Source organism: Nothoprocta perdicaria, unplaced genomic scaffold (assembly GCF_003342845.1).
Source record: "Nothoprocta perdicaria isolate Ctin4 unplaced genomic scaffold, notPer1 scaffold_59, whole genome shotgun sequence".
NCBI classification, from domain to species: domain Eukaryota; kingdom Metazoa; phylum Chordata; class Aves; order Tinamiformes; family Tinamidae; genus Nothoprocta; species Nothoprocta perdicaria.
In genome coordinates this window covers 1,483,134-1,498,355 of record NW_020455854.1, presented here as the reverse complement: position 1 = coordinate 1,498,355, position 15,222 = coordinate 1,483,134, and the positions used below count along the sequence as shown (strand labels likewise).

Here is a 15,222-nt window from a genome sequence, read left to right as displayed (position 1 = left end):
CGGTGCGGCGCAGAGCGCAGCCCTCCCCTGGCTCCGCGGGCACCCGGGGCCCGTCACTGACGGGAGGCCGGGGCCGGGGCCCGCGAGCGGAGCAGCCCCCGCGCGTCCGGGCGGCGGAGGAGACGGACCCTCCGCACGGGCGGCCCGGGGCTCCCTGGAGAGCGGCCCCGCGGGAGGAGAGGCCGAGCGCGGGGCTGGAGCGCTCTGTGCCCGCCTTCCGCCTCGCCGCCTTCGCCGCCGGGCCATGCGGCCCCCCGAAGCTGCCGCCGCGGCCGCCCGGCGCCGCTAGGAGCGGCGGGAGCCGGGCCGCCCTCGCGCCGGCGCCGGCCGAAGCGGAGCAGGGCGGCCGCGCCGGCCTGAATGCGGCCGGCGGGGACGGGAGCCAGCGGGGCCGGCCCTGGAGAGCGGAGTCGGCGCCCAGGACGGCCATGGAGAAGATGGCCAGGGTGACCACGGCGCTCGGCGGCAACACCATCACRGGCCGCACCATGTTCTGCCACCTGGACGCGCCCGCCAACGCCATCAGCGTGTGCCGCGACGCGGCCCAGGTGGTGGTGGCCGGCCGGAACATCTTCAAGATCTACTCCATCGAGGAGGAGCAGTTTGTGGAGAAGCTGAACCTCCGCGTGGGCCGCAAGCCCTCCCTGAACTTCAGCTGCGCCGACGTGGTGTGGCACCAGATGGACGAGAACCTGCTGGCCACGGCGGCCACCAACGGCGTGGTGGTCACCTGGAACCTGGGCAAGCCGTCGCGCAACAAGCAGGACCAGCTCTTCACGGAGCACAAGCGCACCGTCAACAAGGTCTGCTTCCACCCCACCGAGGTGTACATGCTCCTCAGCGGCTCCCAGGATGGCTACATGAAGTGCTTTGACCTCCGCAAGAAGGACTCTGTGAGCACCTTCTCCGGTAAGAACCCTGCTCCTCACCCTGCACCCTGCKGCGATGCAGAGGTCGGGATCCTTGTGCTTTTCCCGTGCCCAGGAGCAGAGCTGCTCCAGGGATGGAGCTGGGAGTCATTTCCTCCACGTGAGGATGCAGGAGGGGTTATTGTCTGTAGCAGCCTCCTGTTCTCTCTGGGCCCATCTCTCTTGCAGCTCTGATGCTGGGGCCTGATGGGGCTGCTGGGGACACTGTCGCTGGTGCGGTGACTTTGTCAGGGCTCTGTCCCATCGGGACATCTCCATTTCTGCCCCTACCTAGGCCAGTCGGAGAGCGTGCGCGACGTGCAGTTCAGCATCCGCGACTACTTCACCTTCGCCGCCACCTTTGAGAACGGCAACGTGCAGCTGTGGGACATCCGCCGGCCCGACCGCTACGAGAGGATGTTCACGGCCCACAACGGGCCCGTCTTCTGCTGCGACTGGCACCCCGAGGACAGGTTCGTGATGGCCTGGGTGGCCGTGGGCAAGCGAGACCCTTGCAACAAGCAAGAGACTTGAGTGRAGGGAATAGATGTGCCTGGGAGCCCTCCAGACTATGGTTGTTCTGAAGATACAGGGCCTTAAACAGGGCAGGGGAGGGCGAGTGTTGCCCGGCYTGGTTATTTGGTGGCAGAGGCGTTGGGGCAGCGTGTGGGAGGACACGGTCAGCCTCCCGTTGGCGCAGGGTGCCGCCTGCTCCGCCGTCATAGCCGCGTTGCGAGTGCCATCCACCTCCCTGCTGCGTCCGGGAAGGAGGGCGGGCTGGTGCCAGGCCAGCCCGCGTTGGTGTCACCGTCTCTCCCTGTCCCTCTCGCAGGGGCTGGCTGGCAACGGGCGGCCGAGATAAGATGGTGAAGGTGTGGGACATGAACACCACGCGGGCCAAGGAGATCTACTGCGTGCAGACCATCGCCTCGGTGGCCCGGGTGAAGTGGCGCCCCGAGTGCAAGCACCACATCGCCACCTGCTCCATGATGGTGGACCACAACATCTACGTGTGGGACGTGCGGCGCCCCTTCATCCCCTCTGCCATGTTTGAGGAGCACAAGGACGTCACCACGGGCATCGTGTGGCGCCACCTCCACGACCCCTATTTCCTCCTCTCGGGCTCCAAGGACAGCACTTTGTACCAGCACATCTTCAAGGACGCCAGCCAGCCCATCGACCGCGCCAACCCCGAGGGGCTCTGCTACAGCCTCTACGGAGACCTGGCCTTCGCGGCCAAGGAGAGCCTCATCTCYGCCGACTCCAACCGCAAGCCCTACATCGGGGACCGGCGCCACCCCATCTTCTTCAAGCGCAAGCTGGATCCGACGGAGCAGTTCGAGTACATCTCCTCCTCGAGCGCCCTCAGCGTCTTCGAGACGGACGTGGAGAGCGGCAGCATGGACTGGTTCGTGCACACAGCCAAGCAGTACGCGCTGGCCGGCCGGCCCCTGGCCGAGCTCTGCGACCACAACGCCAAGGTGGCCAAGGGCTTGGACCGCAACCAGGTGAGCACAGGGGAGCTCCCCGAGCCCCTTCCCTCCTGCCCATGCCTTACCTGGGAGCTGCTTGGCCYGCTGCGTCCGATGGATGGAGAGGGGGATGCTGCGAGGTGGCACCTGCTCTTGGGAATTGTCTCTTCTGAGGCTCATGCCCTGACCTCACCCTGCTCCAGGCCTCTATGGGACAGGGAAGTGGCTGCACCTCTGTCCTGGGTAGATCTGTGGAGAGGGTCTGGGTTTGCCTGGAGCGCCAGACATCCCCACAGGATATTCTTCCTTCTCTAGAGCGTGTCTTTTCTCATTTTCCTCAAGATCCTGCTGTTTCTGCCAACCTCTTCCAGCCCTTCCCTACTCTGACCCCCTTCTTCAGCTGGTTTTTCCCAGTTTCTCTTCTACTTTTAGTCCTTTGCACCTGGGGAGACTCTTGCCACAGGTTTGCCCTGGTCCCAGGGCTGACAGATGCTGTCAGGAGGRGACCTGCCCAGCTTGACAAGAGCCCGATTCTGCCTTAGTCTCTCTTATCCCTCCCTCGGTGTCCCTGGGAGGCCTCCCTCTGCTCTGCCACCAGGTCTCTAACCCTAGACCCACAACAAGCACCACTGTGGTTGTGTGCCTGGAGGTTTGACACCCTGAGAGCCTGCCCAGCCTGTGGGGTGGGCACGGTAAATGGGGATGAGTRTCTGTGTTCAGAGGCTGATCAGGAGAGGAAAAAAATAAAATAAAAGCAAGATTTCAGTAAGAAGCCTGGCTCCCTGCTGGCTCATGGCCTGTTTTGGGGGAGGTGACAATGACTATTTGGCTTCCAGAGACTCGGTGGTCTCCGTGGTTTGGAAGCGGAGCCTCGGCGGGTCCCCCTCGCCCGTGCTCAGCCCGTGRCTCCATTCTGCTCCAGCTTGTGGATGGCAGCAGAGTCCGACCAGTTTCTCCTCTGCACTAGGTGGCTCAAACGTGGACGATGCTCCGGATCATCTATTCCAGCCTCGGCAACGTGTCCTCTACTAACCTCAACCACAGCATAGGGAAAGGCAGCGCCRCCCTCCCACTCATGAACAGGTAAGGGCTATGTGGGGCGCCAGGGGCTGAGCTGAGCTGCAATACGAAATCAGAGCAGAGACAGCTCCCTGTGTCTGGACAGGCTGAAGTGGCTGGATGGGAGCAAGGATGGCTGTCCCCAGGCCTCAGTACTCTCAATAGCCATATAGGTTTGTGTCATTTGAATGCCAACATCTTCCACAGAGCTGTGAGGGGCCAGCCAGGCCTGAAGTTGTAGGGTGCGAGTGATTTGCCTGTGTGCTCCCTTTGCTCCTTGACCAGAAGTCTGAAGCTGGCTGCGATGGGCTGTGAGGCTGGTGTGGTCTGTTGTGTCTAACAGTGAGCTGCAGCCCGAGCCTGTGGCCATGGTTTGGGGCTGGAGAGCCCTCMTGTCACCAGTGAGGGCAGAGCTGCCTTGGGGCTAACGCCGGCACGGAGCGAGGCTCAGGCTCGCTGCCTTCCAAAGGGCAAGCTCGGCCTCACGAGTGGCTCCRTGGCATTGAGAACCCCCTTGTGCGTTGATGAAGCAGGAAAACTCGTTTCTCCTCTTCTGAAAGACATAAAATGGATGCGTGAGGACTCCAAATTAGTTCTTAAACCTTGTAGGACCTGGTTTCCAGGTGACTGGCGTAAACTTGAATAGCATCAAAGGCAACACTTCCATCAGGCAAGCTCTCTGCACGCAGGCAGGTCAGAGTCGATACCACAATAACTTGCAGGCAGCGAACTCGAGARTGCAGTTCAGCTTCATTTCCAATCAGCTCCTTTCCACCTGGGCAGAGCCTGGGAGCAGTCTTGCATAACAAGTAGCAACCCTTCTTGTAGAAGGGTTTCCTCATCTCTGTTTACCCACTTTGAAGGTGACAAGTGGCTCAGGAGGCTGTACTTGGCTCCCAAGTTGTCTAAGGAAGCTTTTGCAGGTGTCTTTATGGTGAGTACAGAGAGATGCCAGACGTGGAGAAATGACAGTGGTAAYAATTGCAGTGTGTGTATATGTGTGCATATATCTATATATAAAGTTACAGAGTGAGGAGAGCTGACTTCTTTTGCTGTCAGGAAAATCACCTGCTGTGTTTCTGCTTTCAAATCAATTGGAAACCTCTATCCAGGCTGTTTGCTGTCTAGAGTGGAAGCTGTAAGCTTCTGTGACTGTTATATTAAGCAAGTGGCTTCTTTCCCAGCTTCAATCTGAAAGACATCCCCTCTGGGCTAGGCAGCGAGTCGAGACTGGATCGCAGTAAAGGGGAGAGCCGCACRGAAAATATCCTCATGGATTCCTCCTCCACTCTGATCAACAACGAGGGTAAGGTTTGGGGGGCAGGCCCGTGTGTGGGGAACCCCTTGGGGCTAAACCCCAGTCCTGTGGCTGTCCCCTCCTCAGCCCGTCCCAGATGACACAGTCCTGGTCACTTTGGTGTGAGAGGGTCTCTGCACGTGGCAGCTGCAGAAGGACGTTTTATCCCTSTGACTGCCACAGTGGTGACAGAGGGTGCTGGGGATGTGACCAAACTGAACGTACTGGCTGGTTCAGACACAGCCTGGTGTCCTGGGCTGTGTGACAGGGCCTTGGGTTGGACTGAGTGGCCCATGAGGACGCGCTGACTTCTTTCTCTGGTCGCKCAGACAACGAGGAGACGGAGGGCAGCGATGTCCCTGCTGACTACCTGCTGGGGGATGTGGAAGGGGACGAGGATGACCTCTACATGATGGACCATGAGAACCCACACGGTGTGTGAACTGCTCGTGCTCAGGGGTGTTTTCTGTGCCAGCCGTGTGGCTGGATTTTTCTTATGGCTTATCCCTGTCCGTGGCACTGGTTGTGCTGATAAACAAGGGTGTTTTTCCGTGCAGCTGAAGAGCAGGAATACAGCCTTCCCCAGGAAGCCTTCCCGCTGCGCCACGAGATCGTGGACAACCCGTCCGCCTTGGACCACTTGCAGGACAAGGCTGACTCCCCTCACGTGAGCGGCAACGAGGCCGAGACGGTGTCCCTGACCCCCGTGGAGTCCTTCTCCCTCATCTCCATCTCCCACTCGCTCTACGAGAACCGCCTGCCCTCCGACTTCTTCAACCCCATCGTGCGGGACACGCTGCTCTTCTACGCGGAGCAGGGCGACGTGCAGACGGCCGTGTCGGTGCTCATCGTGCTGGGCGACCGCATCCGCAAGGAGATCGACGAGCAGACCCAGGTACCCCGGGGAGGCCAGCAGAGCTGTCCCGGCTGCCCCTGTCCGGGCCTCGTTGCGGGTTGCGCTGTCTCTTCCTCTCTGTTTCCTCCCTGATAACTCCCTTCCTGGAGGGCTCTGTAGATAGCTGCGGGTGTCCCTGCCACAGGGACATGCCTGTCCCTGTTGTGCTGMACGCTGAGAGGCTGAAGTGTTGCAGGAGCACAGGCTGTCCTGAAGACGGTGCACGTGTGTCTGCCACGGCAAGAGAAGGACTGAGGCTTCGCCCCCCTTCCCAGCATTTCTGACCTACGAGATTTAGCAGTTCCCTATGGAAAAATGTGCACGTGGCAGGTGCCTCCACGTGAGGGAGGGTGAGTGGCAGCTGCCACTGTTCTTAACTAGCACCTATCAGCACATGTCACCCCAAGGCTGAGGAGGGACCTGTACCCTCCTTTAGGGGCTGACACAGCAACCCCACAAGCTGTCCCGGTGCAATGGGGCATCTCCGTGTCACTGTGAGGGGTTCACCCACATGAAATGGGCTGCTGCCCAGCCTGGGCATCTCCCTTCTCCCCAGCCTGTGCCAGGACAGGAGCCCAGGCCAGCAGCTGGAGGCAGGAGCTGGGTGCTCTGCTGGGACCCTTCCAGCAGCTCCTGCCTCAGGCCCGGGTGGCACCATTGCCCTTGCTGTGCTTATCCCGCTTGGCAGGGRGCTGGGGCCGGGGCCGCGCTGCCCACGCAGAGCTGGGCTCACCCCGCCCCTGTGTCACTGTCCCTAGGAGCACTGGTACACGTCCTACATTGACCTGCTGCAGCGCTTCCAGCTCTGGAACATCTCCAACGAGGTGATCAAGCTGAGCACGTGCCGCGCCATCAACTGCCTCAACCAGGCCTCCACCACCCTGCACATCAACTGCAGCAACTGCAAGCGGCCCATGAGCAACAGGGGCTGGATCTGCGACAGGTGAGGGTGGCACCACGCCGAGGGACACGGCGTTGGCCGCCAGGGCGAGGGGCCGAGCCCCAGCCTGGGGGGCACCCTGGTGACTCCCAGCCCTGTGGGGACGGGGGTTGKCGCCGCGGGTGTCCCGCGTGTCCCAGCCCGCGCTGACCCGCGTCCCCTCCACGCAGGTGCCGTCAGTGCGCCAGCATGTGCGCCGTGTGCCACCACGTGGTGAAGGGGCTCTTCGTGTGGTGCCAGGGCTGCAGCCACGGCGGGCACCTGCAGCACATCATGAAGTGGCTGGAGAGCAGCTCGCACTGCCCCGCGGGCTGCGGCCACCTCTGCGAGTACAGCTGAGCCGCGGCGGGCCCCACCGCACCCCAGCGCCGCGGCCCCGCCGCCCTCTCCCTGTATTTATTCCCGCGGATCCTGTTTTGTACCGCAATAAAACAGCGCACACCGAGCAGCCGCCTCGAGCCGGCGCGGCGGGAGCGGCGCCTTTAAGACGCGGCATGCYGGGACATGTAGTCCAGCGCGGCGGCCAATGGCAGCGCGCGGCGTGTGCGCGCGGGGGCTGCCGGGAAGCGCAGTCCGCACCGTGCCGGTAGCGGGGGCCGCCATGGCGGCGCTGCCGGGGCTGCTGCTGCTGCTGGCGGGGGCCGCGGGGGCCGCGGGGCCGGGCGGGGGCTGGTGAGAGCGCGGGGGACCGGGACCGGGACCGGGAACGGGAACGGGGCTGGGCGGCGGCTGGTGAGAGCGCGGGGGACCGGGACCGGGAGCGGAACCGGGAGCGGAACCGGCTCCGAGCGCGGGCTCCGCTGCAGGGCGGCGGGCGCGCTGCCGGAGGAGGAGCGGTGCAGCGTGGAGCGGGCCGACGCCTCCCTCACCTTGCCCGGCTTCCTGCAGCGGTACGGGCCGCGCGAGCGGGGCTGGGTGCCCCGGGCCCGGCGGGGGGGGGGGTCCGGGGTGCCCCCGGTTCGGGGCTGGGTCCCGGGGTCCCGGGGGGGGGAGGTCCGGGGTGCCCCCGGTTCGGGGCTGGGTCCCGGGGGGCCTTCGCGCCGCAGCCGCCGGGACCCGCGCTCTGTGCCGCCAGGTTCGCCTTCTCGCGGCCCGTCGTCATCCGCGGGGCCACCGACAACACGGTGAGTGCGGGGGGCTCCGGGGGGACTCCGGGGGGGCTCCGGGGGGTTCCGCGGGGCCGGGGGTCCCGTCCCTAACCGCCCCCCCCCAGGTGTTCCGTGCGCTCTGCACCAAGGACAAGCTGCTGGCCGCCTTCGGGCAGCGCCCCGTGCGCCTCAGCACGGCCAACACCTACTCGTACCGCAAAGGTGAGCGCGGGCGCGGGGCCGGCCCGCTCGGCCCCGGCCCCCCGCTCAGCCCCGGCCCCCGCAGTGGACCTGCCCTTCCAGGAGTACGTGGAGCAGCTGCTGAAGCCCCAGGACCCGGCGGCGCTGGGCAGCGGTAGGTAGCGGCGAGGGGCCCCCGTGGCTCCCGCCAGCGCYGGGCACCGACGGCCGTGACGGGGCCGCCCTCCCCTGCAGACACYCTGTATTTCTTCGGAGACAACAACTTCACCGAGTGGGGCCCGCTCTTCCAGAACTACGTGCCGCCTCCCTTCCGCATCCCGGGCACCACGGGTGCCTACAGCTTTGGCATTGCCGGTGGGTGCCAGGACAGGCTGCGGGCACCAGCATGAGGCTTGGGGTCCCCCGGGTGCTGCCAGCCCTGGGGCTGGGCAAAGGCGGCTCTCCAGCAGCGCCCCTCTGCCCTGCCCAGGCTCCGGCTCCGGTGTTCCCTTTCACTGGCACGGCCCCGGTTACTCGGAGGTGATCTATGGCAGGAAGGTGAGAGGAGAGCCCTTGGGTGAAGGCAGGGGGAGAAAAAAGCAGCTCTCCTGACAGCTGGAGGAGCTGGGCAGCACCCTGGGGCTGCTGCTCCCAGGGCTGCTGTTCCCGGAGCTGATGTTCCTGTCCTGCAGCGCTGGTTTCTCTACCCRCCGGATAAGGCGCCCCACTTCCACCCCAACGAGACGACGCTGGCCTGGCTCCGTGACACGTATCCCTCGCTGCCGCCCGAGGAGCGCCCGCTCGAGTGCACCATCCGCCCCGGGGAGGTGAGAGCGCCCGCGGTGCCCCCTGCCCCTCACGTCCTGCTGGGTCCGTGGGGAGGATGGAGGGTGCAGCCCTCCTGCCCCGCTCCATCCTCTCGAGCAGCAGGGAAGCAATGGCCCTGGCAGAGGGGAGGCCCCTCGTGCTGCCCAGAGCCAGTGGCTGCCCTGGTGGCACTGCAAGGACCGAACAGGAGCGTGTCCTGAAGGAGCTCAGACAAGCACAGGGAATTCTCCCATTCCCATGCTAACCCGCACAGCCCGGGAAGGCAGGATGCAATGGGAAGGCCGCGCTCTCCCGCAGGTGCTGTATTTCCCCGACCGCTGGTGGCACGCCACRCTCAACCTGGACACGAGCGTCTTCATCTCCACCTTCCTGGGCTAGGGCCAGCACCGCGGCCCGTCCCGCCGGGCCCGGCAGCCAGGCCCGGCCCAAGGGCGCGCTGCTCCCTACACGGTGAGTGTGACTGAGTGGGCTCCGGAGCGGAGGCCACGCGGCAGCTCTGCCTCCTGCYGCTGCGTGCAAAGGGCTGGGGCAGCAGCACCTGCTCCGATAGTGGTGAAGGGACCAAGGACCTGAAGAAATTCTGATATTTRCTCTTCTCCTTCATTCCTCTTGGATTAAAATTTATTTTTGGTCATAGTGTCTCATGTTATTACTGCATCCTGGCCACTAATGCTTAGGAGAAGGCAGGGGAGCTGTGGTAATCKGCAGCCCACACAGCTCTGGGAAGGCAGGAAGGTCTTGGCTCAGCTGCAGCCAGTTGCTCAATGCCCCGATACTGGAGTTCAGTGTSCTGGGCTGGTGCAGCTCCTTTGGGAAGAGCCCAGGTGCTCTAGGAAAGGCTGCTCCTTGCATTTCAATTACGCTATYGGCGAAAGGCTGCCCTCCGTCCCCTGGAGCAGCCGTGGTCCAGGCCCGGAGAGCCTCAGGTGAGTGGCAGTGTCTGTCCCAGGCACTGCCAGCAATGGAAGGCGACCTGTCTCTCCTGCCGCTTACCCCTGGAGACGGCTGCAATCATGAAACATTCAAGCTCTTTTCACATTTATTGCTGAATTATTTATTGACGTTGGCAAACTTCCAGAGAGTGCTCAAAAGCCAGGCAGGCCGTAGGCCAACCCTACAGAGAAACCTCCAACAACCAAAATGCTTTAGCCTTGGTCAGACTTTTTGTTGTTTTTTTTTTTAAGGGATTTAATTAAAAGGAATATGAACTTCAACCTGGACACTTGTTTATGGGCAACTACAGTCCCAGGGCCGGCAGGAAAGGGGAGGTGTGAGGACAGCCTCTTCCAGCCAAGGGGCAGTGGTTTCCCAGAAAAAGTCTARAGCCAAGTCCATGTCTTTAAAGTAGAGGTTGGTCTCCCATCCCCGGCACGTGGCTATTTACAGGAAACAGCAAGACACGCTACTACTGGACAGACAGGAGATGGAATGAATAGGAAACTATGTACAGGGAGAGGGGACCAGGCCAGGTGAGCACGGGGAGCACCAAGCGCCCGTCCAAGCAAGCTCCTCGCCCGTCACCGAGCCRGGCTCTCGCTGCAGCACCTCCCCGGAGCAGGGCTCACGCCGAGGACACGGGAACCTTCTTTGGAGACTGGCAGCTGCCGTCGCACAGGACGGTCCCTGCTCTCCGGGCGATGGAGACGCTGGTTGAACCTTCGGAGCCCCCGCCATGAGCCACCGTCCCTTCTCCCAACGGCCAGGCTCTCCTCGGAGCACCACATCCCTGCGGAGCCGAGGGGCTCCCCTCCTCGTGCCGGCCATCCCGCTCCTTGGGGACCCGATGGAGGCCGGGAACGGGGGAACCTTGGTGCCTGCGCAGCCCGCTGCGGATCCTGGGGCAGGGGAGATGCCAGCGGTCCCCAGCCCAGCGCTGCCAAGGGGGCTCCGGGCACCCGGAGCGGARGGGACAGACAGACAGTGAGTAAGGCATGGTGCCAGCCCCGCGGGCGCCGTGTGCGGCCGAGCGCCGCCGGGGCGGCGGGAGCGTCCGGGCAGCTTCGCCCCCTCGGCCGTCAATAATCTTCTACCCAGCCGTTTTCTGATATGAACGCGTCTATCACCTCCTTCATGGCGAGGTTGGGGATCAGCTGGTCCTGGGTCAAAGGACTCCGCGTCACAGGATCGAAGTGGCCCACGCGCTGCAAGGGAAGAGCTGGGGGTGAACCGGGCACTCCATAGGGCCAGCCCAGTCCGGGAAGCCCTGCCTCACACTGGGATGCRCCCAAGGCTGAAGCATTTCTGGGAGAAGGAAGACATGGAAGGAGGCCCCACCTGCTCTTTACATGCACCCCACCATGGTGACTAGAAGCTGACTAAAGGCTTTCAAGCTCCAACTGCTCAAAATCAGCCCCCGTGGGCACAGATGCCCTYGTGCTCAAGGCCGGGCTTGGTACAGCCAGCAGTGCCCCAGCAAGACRAAGCTTCTTCCAAGGTCCTGGGAAGCGCGTGCAGAGCTGAGCAGGTCCCTGCCCAGGGCTCGGGACTCTCCCAGCCCRAGGGTACCTGGAGATGCTCCTCTATGTCCTTCCTGTCGTACGTAATCCCGCTGGGCGTGATGCAGGGCTCTCTCATCAGCTCAAAACTGATCTTCCCGCACAGGTAGTCTGGGATGTCCCGCTTCTGGCTCAAGACAAGCAGAGCTGGGTTAGGAGATGCAGGGTGAGCACAGCAAGGGGGGGCAGAAAAAAAGAACCAAAGAGCTGGGAGCCGTTGATGAAGGTGCAAGGGGACAAAGAGCTGCAGCAACAGCTGGGAAGGGGACTTGCCACCTCCGGCACCCGCTCCCTCCCTGCCTCTACTGCTCACCAGGAGCTGATTCCCACATCTCTGCATCCCGAGGCCTCCCGGCCTTAAATCCAGTCCCACTGAGGCCTCTCCCTTTGCCAATGTTGCAGGCTCTGTGAGCCTGACCCCCAGCTCTGGCCGGGCACTCGCTCAGCCCTGGCTCTGGGTGCAGGCAGCTCTTCCGGAGGGACTCCCAAAATTCCCTCAATCCTGGGACACCAGCCCGTCTYCCAGGGACGTGGAAGAGGTGAAGGGTGAAAATTCAAACCGCAGCTTCACCTCAACACCGGGGGCTAAGCCAGGCTTAAAGCGAATACTCTACCCGAGCAATGAGCTGGGTTTAAGCAGGTGCTCTCACCTTCCTCTTCTCATCCACTTGTGAGAAAAGCTCATCCATGTCTGCCAAGTACTTGTCCTGCAAGAAAGGAAACCTTTCTGAGGCGGGGAGAGCGCAGCCAGTCCGTGGGAAGGCAGAGATCCCTAGTGCTTCCCCTCACATGGATTCTGTGGGTGCCCAGCAAGCCACAGAGCTCCACGTCCCGCCGCTTCCCAGGGAAGCGCCCAGCAGGTCCCAGGAGCCGGAGGCAGCGGCGTGGGCACGGGCGCCGCTGCCGCACACCTTGCCAGCTGAGTCACAGCAGCGTTCGTGCCGCTTCGAGCTGCGCTGGGTGCCACAAGTGATCCAGCTCAAAATAACCTTCCTTTGCGGGGCTATTTTTATCCCTGGATTAGTCCCCTGCTCGGTGACGTGGCGCAGACCCGTGCGTGGCCGCGCACACGTGGCCCAGGGGGTGTGAACGCTGGGTCGTGCTGCCACCAAGGGCCCGGCGTGAGCCACAAAGCTCATGTTGAACAGCCAGGGCTACCCAGGGCAGCAGAGCAGGGTGGTTGCAGCTCATGCTCAGGACCAACCGAGCACAACCCAGCAGTAACTTGCGCCGTGGCTGCTCCGAGCTGCTGGGGGAAGTGCTGGCTGCAGCACCAAGTCCTGATGGATAGCMGGGCACAAAGAACCAGCAGCTCTTGACTTTTGCCGTTGCAATCACARCCTCTGGAGCCGTGAGGCAGTGGCTGCAGCCCAGCCTTTCCCGAGGCTCCCCAGGGAGCTGCAAGAGGCTCTGCAGCAGCCTGGGGCAAAGTGCCACCCCCAGACGCTACTGCAGCACTTCCCGGCCTCACCGGGTGACCCTCAGAGGCCCCGTTTCCCCAGGCTGCTCTTGGGACACCCTGGAGGCCAGGGACACCCTGGAGGCCAGGCTCTTCCCCGACTTGCACACTCACGTGTTTGGCTTCAATGTTGGCCAGCTGAGCTCGGCTCCGACTGTCATCCGCATTTTCTTCTTGCTGAGTCTTTCGGCACTCGGCCAGCTCCCTGGGACAGAGTGGGAGAAGTCACCGCCGAGATCRGGAGCAAGACGCTCCACAAGAACAGGGAGCCCTCTCTGCCCTCCCCGCTCTCGCTAACTTCGCTCTAGGGCTGGGATTTCCAGGAAGGCAGCGGCATTGCCCACCTGGAGAGCCCCCAGTTTAGGATCGCTGCACTAGAAGATGTTTCCAAGAGCTTCTTTCTTTTCCCATTCCCTACATCCATCATCTAGATCAGGATCACACAGCATCCCTCTTCCCACATTTGAAGCCAAGTAGCCCACAGGGCTTGTRCAAGGACGGCGCTGGCTCCCAGGGCAGCTGGGACACACTGGTGCCCATGGAGTTGCTGCATCCCAGTGCCGGGGCTGAGCCCTGGGCCATGTCCCTGTCCCTGCAGGTGCCGGCCGCGGTACCTCTCCTTCTCTGCCATGATGAGCTTGGTCAGGTAGGAGTGCAGCTCGTTCTCCTGATTGATGCGCTTCTCCTCGATGCTGTTCCAGCGCTTCTTCTTGGCGATGCGCAGCGCGCTGGGAATGTCGTCGCCGAAATTCAGCCGCTGCTCCTTGGCCAGGTTGTAGGCTGGGGGGAAAAGGAGCCTCTTAGAGCCGCCGGGGCAGGAGCAGCGTGGAGCCACCTCTGATCCACTTCTTCCAGCCCGACGCTGGGCCCAACACGCACTGCTTGTTCGCAACAGCTCAGGGTGCTGCCACCCCACCAAGGCASAGATTTCTAGGGTGCTCAGACAGCRCCGGCACAGGCACAGCTCTCATTACCCAGCAAGGGAATCTGATCCTGCCCGCGTCCCAGCTCCCCTTCCAGACACCTCCCAGGAGCGACGTGACGTGACCACATGTAACTCAACTTCTCTTCTTCCCCTTTGCCTCCACTAACCAAATGCCAATACCCCTTCTGCAAGTAGAAAGCACATCCTCACAGCTGCATTTTTAAGGAGGAAAAAACCCCTCTCTCTCTCTCTGCGTAGCTACAATGGGCTGGTATCCTGGAGCTAGGTATCCTGTCCGTAGCACCCGGGCGAGMTGTAAAGGTCTTGGTGGCCTCTCCGCAGCCGTCGGCGGCCGCTCACCTCTCTGCAGGTTGGCGATGGCCTCGTCGTAGCTCTCCATCTCCAGCTGGCACTGCCCCAGGAAGAAGTGCGCCTTCACCGACTGGCTGTCCAGCTCCAGCGCCCGCTTGCAGTCGGCCAGCGCCTTGTCGTGCTGCTGCATCTTCAGGTAGCACAGCGCCCGGTTCGTGTAGTACACGGCCACCAAGGGGTTGCGGTTCTGGGAGGAGAGCCGCGGGTCACGGGGGAAGCTGTGCCGCAGGGCTGCGCGCTGCAGCTCCCCATGCAGCAGCCAAACAGCGGCTGCAGAGGCCCAAGSAGGGACCCGCTGCGTGTTCCCTGTGCTGGACAGGGACACGTTTGGGACACAGGGCTGGGGAAGGTTCCAGCTGCAGCGTCCTGGCCCAGGTCACAGCAGCAGCGTGCCGGGCGCCGCAGCGGGGCGGCGTGCGCAGGGGATCCCGCTCCGCGCGGGCGCCGCGCCGGCCTCGCAGCCGCTGTCCCCGGGAGGGGACGGCCCCGCGCTGCCCGCGGCGGTGACGCGCCACGGCCCGCAAAGACTCCACAAACCGGCTCTGCGGAGCCGTGTCCCGGCGAGGTGACTCAGAGCAGAGCCGCGCAGCCCTGCGGGCACCTGTGAGCCGGGCGCAGGTACCAGGGACACCGGAGCAGGGCCCCAGCCACGATGCAGGGCACCCAGGAAGCACCTTGGGGGGGGGTCCCAGGGGTCCAGTCGCCCCACGCAGACCCCAGCGCCTGCCCTCCCTTGGGCTGGTGTGGTGGGGACCCACCCTGGCCCCCTATGCTGTCCCCCGGGCTCAGACCCCCCTGGTCCTGGCCTGGGGACAAGGGGACAGAGGAGCAATGGGGAAGGGAGAGGACACAAGGCGCAGGCCCAGCCTGGGGACAGGCGGGGGCGGGAGATAGTCCAGGCCTAGGGACATCATGGGGAGAGGAGAGGGGTGACACAGGCCGGCCTGCAGACACGTTATGGGGACAGGCACAGCCAGGGGACACGGGGGCAGAGGGGCTGGGAGCAGGAGGGGACACAGGACACGCGGGCCGGGCACAGGGACGCGCTGGGTGGGGACAGCCCAGGCCTGGCGACATCGGGCGGGGGCRGAGGGCCAGGCCCGGGGCGAGGGGACACGGTGGCGGTGGCGGTGCCCGCGCCGTCGGGGGGCACTCACGATGGCGCGTCCGTAGCAGGCGGCGGCCTCGGGGTACTTGCGGCCCACGAAGAGGCGGTTGCCCTGCTCCTTGTGCTCCTGCGCGCTGTGGCTCTTGTCGGGGCTGCCCGCGCCGCCCGCGCCGCCCGCGCCGCCCCGCGGCCCCGC

General features: G+C 63.7%; 3 protein-coding genes across 3 annotated transcripts; 2 read left to right on the top strand and 1 right to left on the bottom strand.

Moving 5' to 3' along the window:
• The first annotated feature begins 428 nt into the window (after nt 1-428).
• On the top strand, nt 429-7,055 carry WDR24 (WD repeat domain 24). Its single transcript, XM_026048985.1, has 9 exons — nt 429-909; nt 1,204-1,381; nt 1,741-2,416; nt 3,348-3,463; nt 4,624-4,745; nt 5,066-5,170; nt 5,294-5,631; nt 6,390-6,574; nt 6,742-7,055. Exons 1-9 carry the CDS (start codon nt 429-431, stop codon nt 6,908-6,910), a joined length of 2,370 nt encoding a protein of 789 aa, XP_025904770.1. The 3' UTR covers nt 6,911-7,055.
• A 10-nt stretch (nt 7,056-7,065) lies between these two features.
• JMJD8 (jumonji domain containing 8) lies at nt 7,066-9,301 on the top strand. The gene is made up of 9 exons (XM_026048972.1): nt 7,066-7,157; nt 7,378-7,461; nt 7,647-7,695; nt 7,785-7,881; nt 7,946-8,014; nt 8,095-8,214; nt 8,330-8,397; nt 8,532-8,666; nt 8,965-9,301. Exons 1-9 carry the CDS (start codon nt 7,066-7,068, stop codon nt 9,043-9,045), a joined length of 795 nt encoding a protein of 264 aa, XP_025904757.1. The 3' UTR covers nt 9,046-9,301.
• Nucleotides 9,302-9,897: 596 nt separating this feature from the next.
• STUB1 (STIP1 homology and U-box containing protein 1) lies at nt 9,898-15,219 on the bottom strand (the record flags this gene model as incomplete). The annotated part of the gene is made up of 7 exons (XM_026048971.1): nt 9,898-10,808; nt 11,173-11,289; nt 11,813-11,869; nt 12,736-12,826; nt 13,236-13,401; nt 13,907-14,105; nt 15,076-15,219. Coding segments are annotated over 7 exons (900 nt in total), but the record flags the coding sequence as incomplete, so codon positions are not given.
• Between the last annotated feature and the right edge of the window lie 3 nt (nt 15,220-15,222).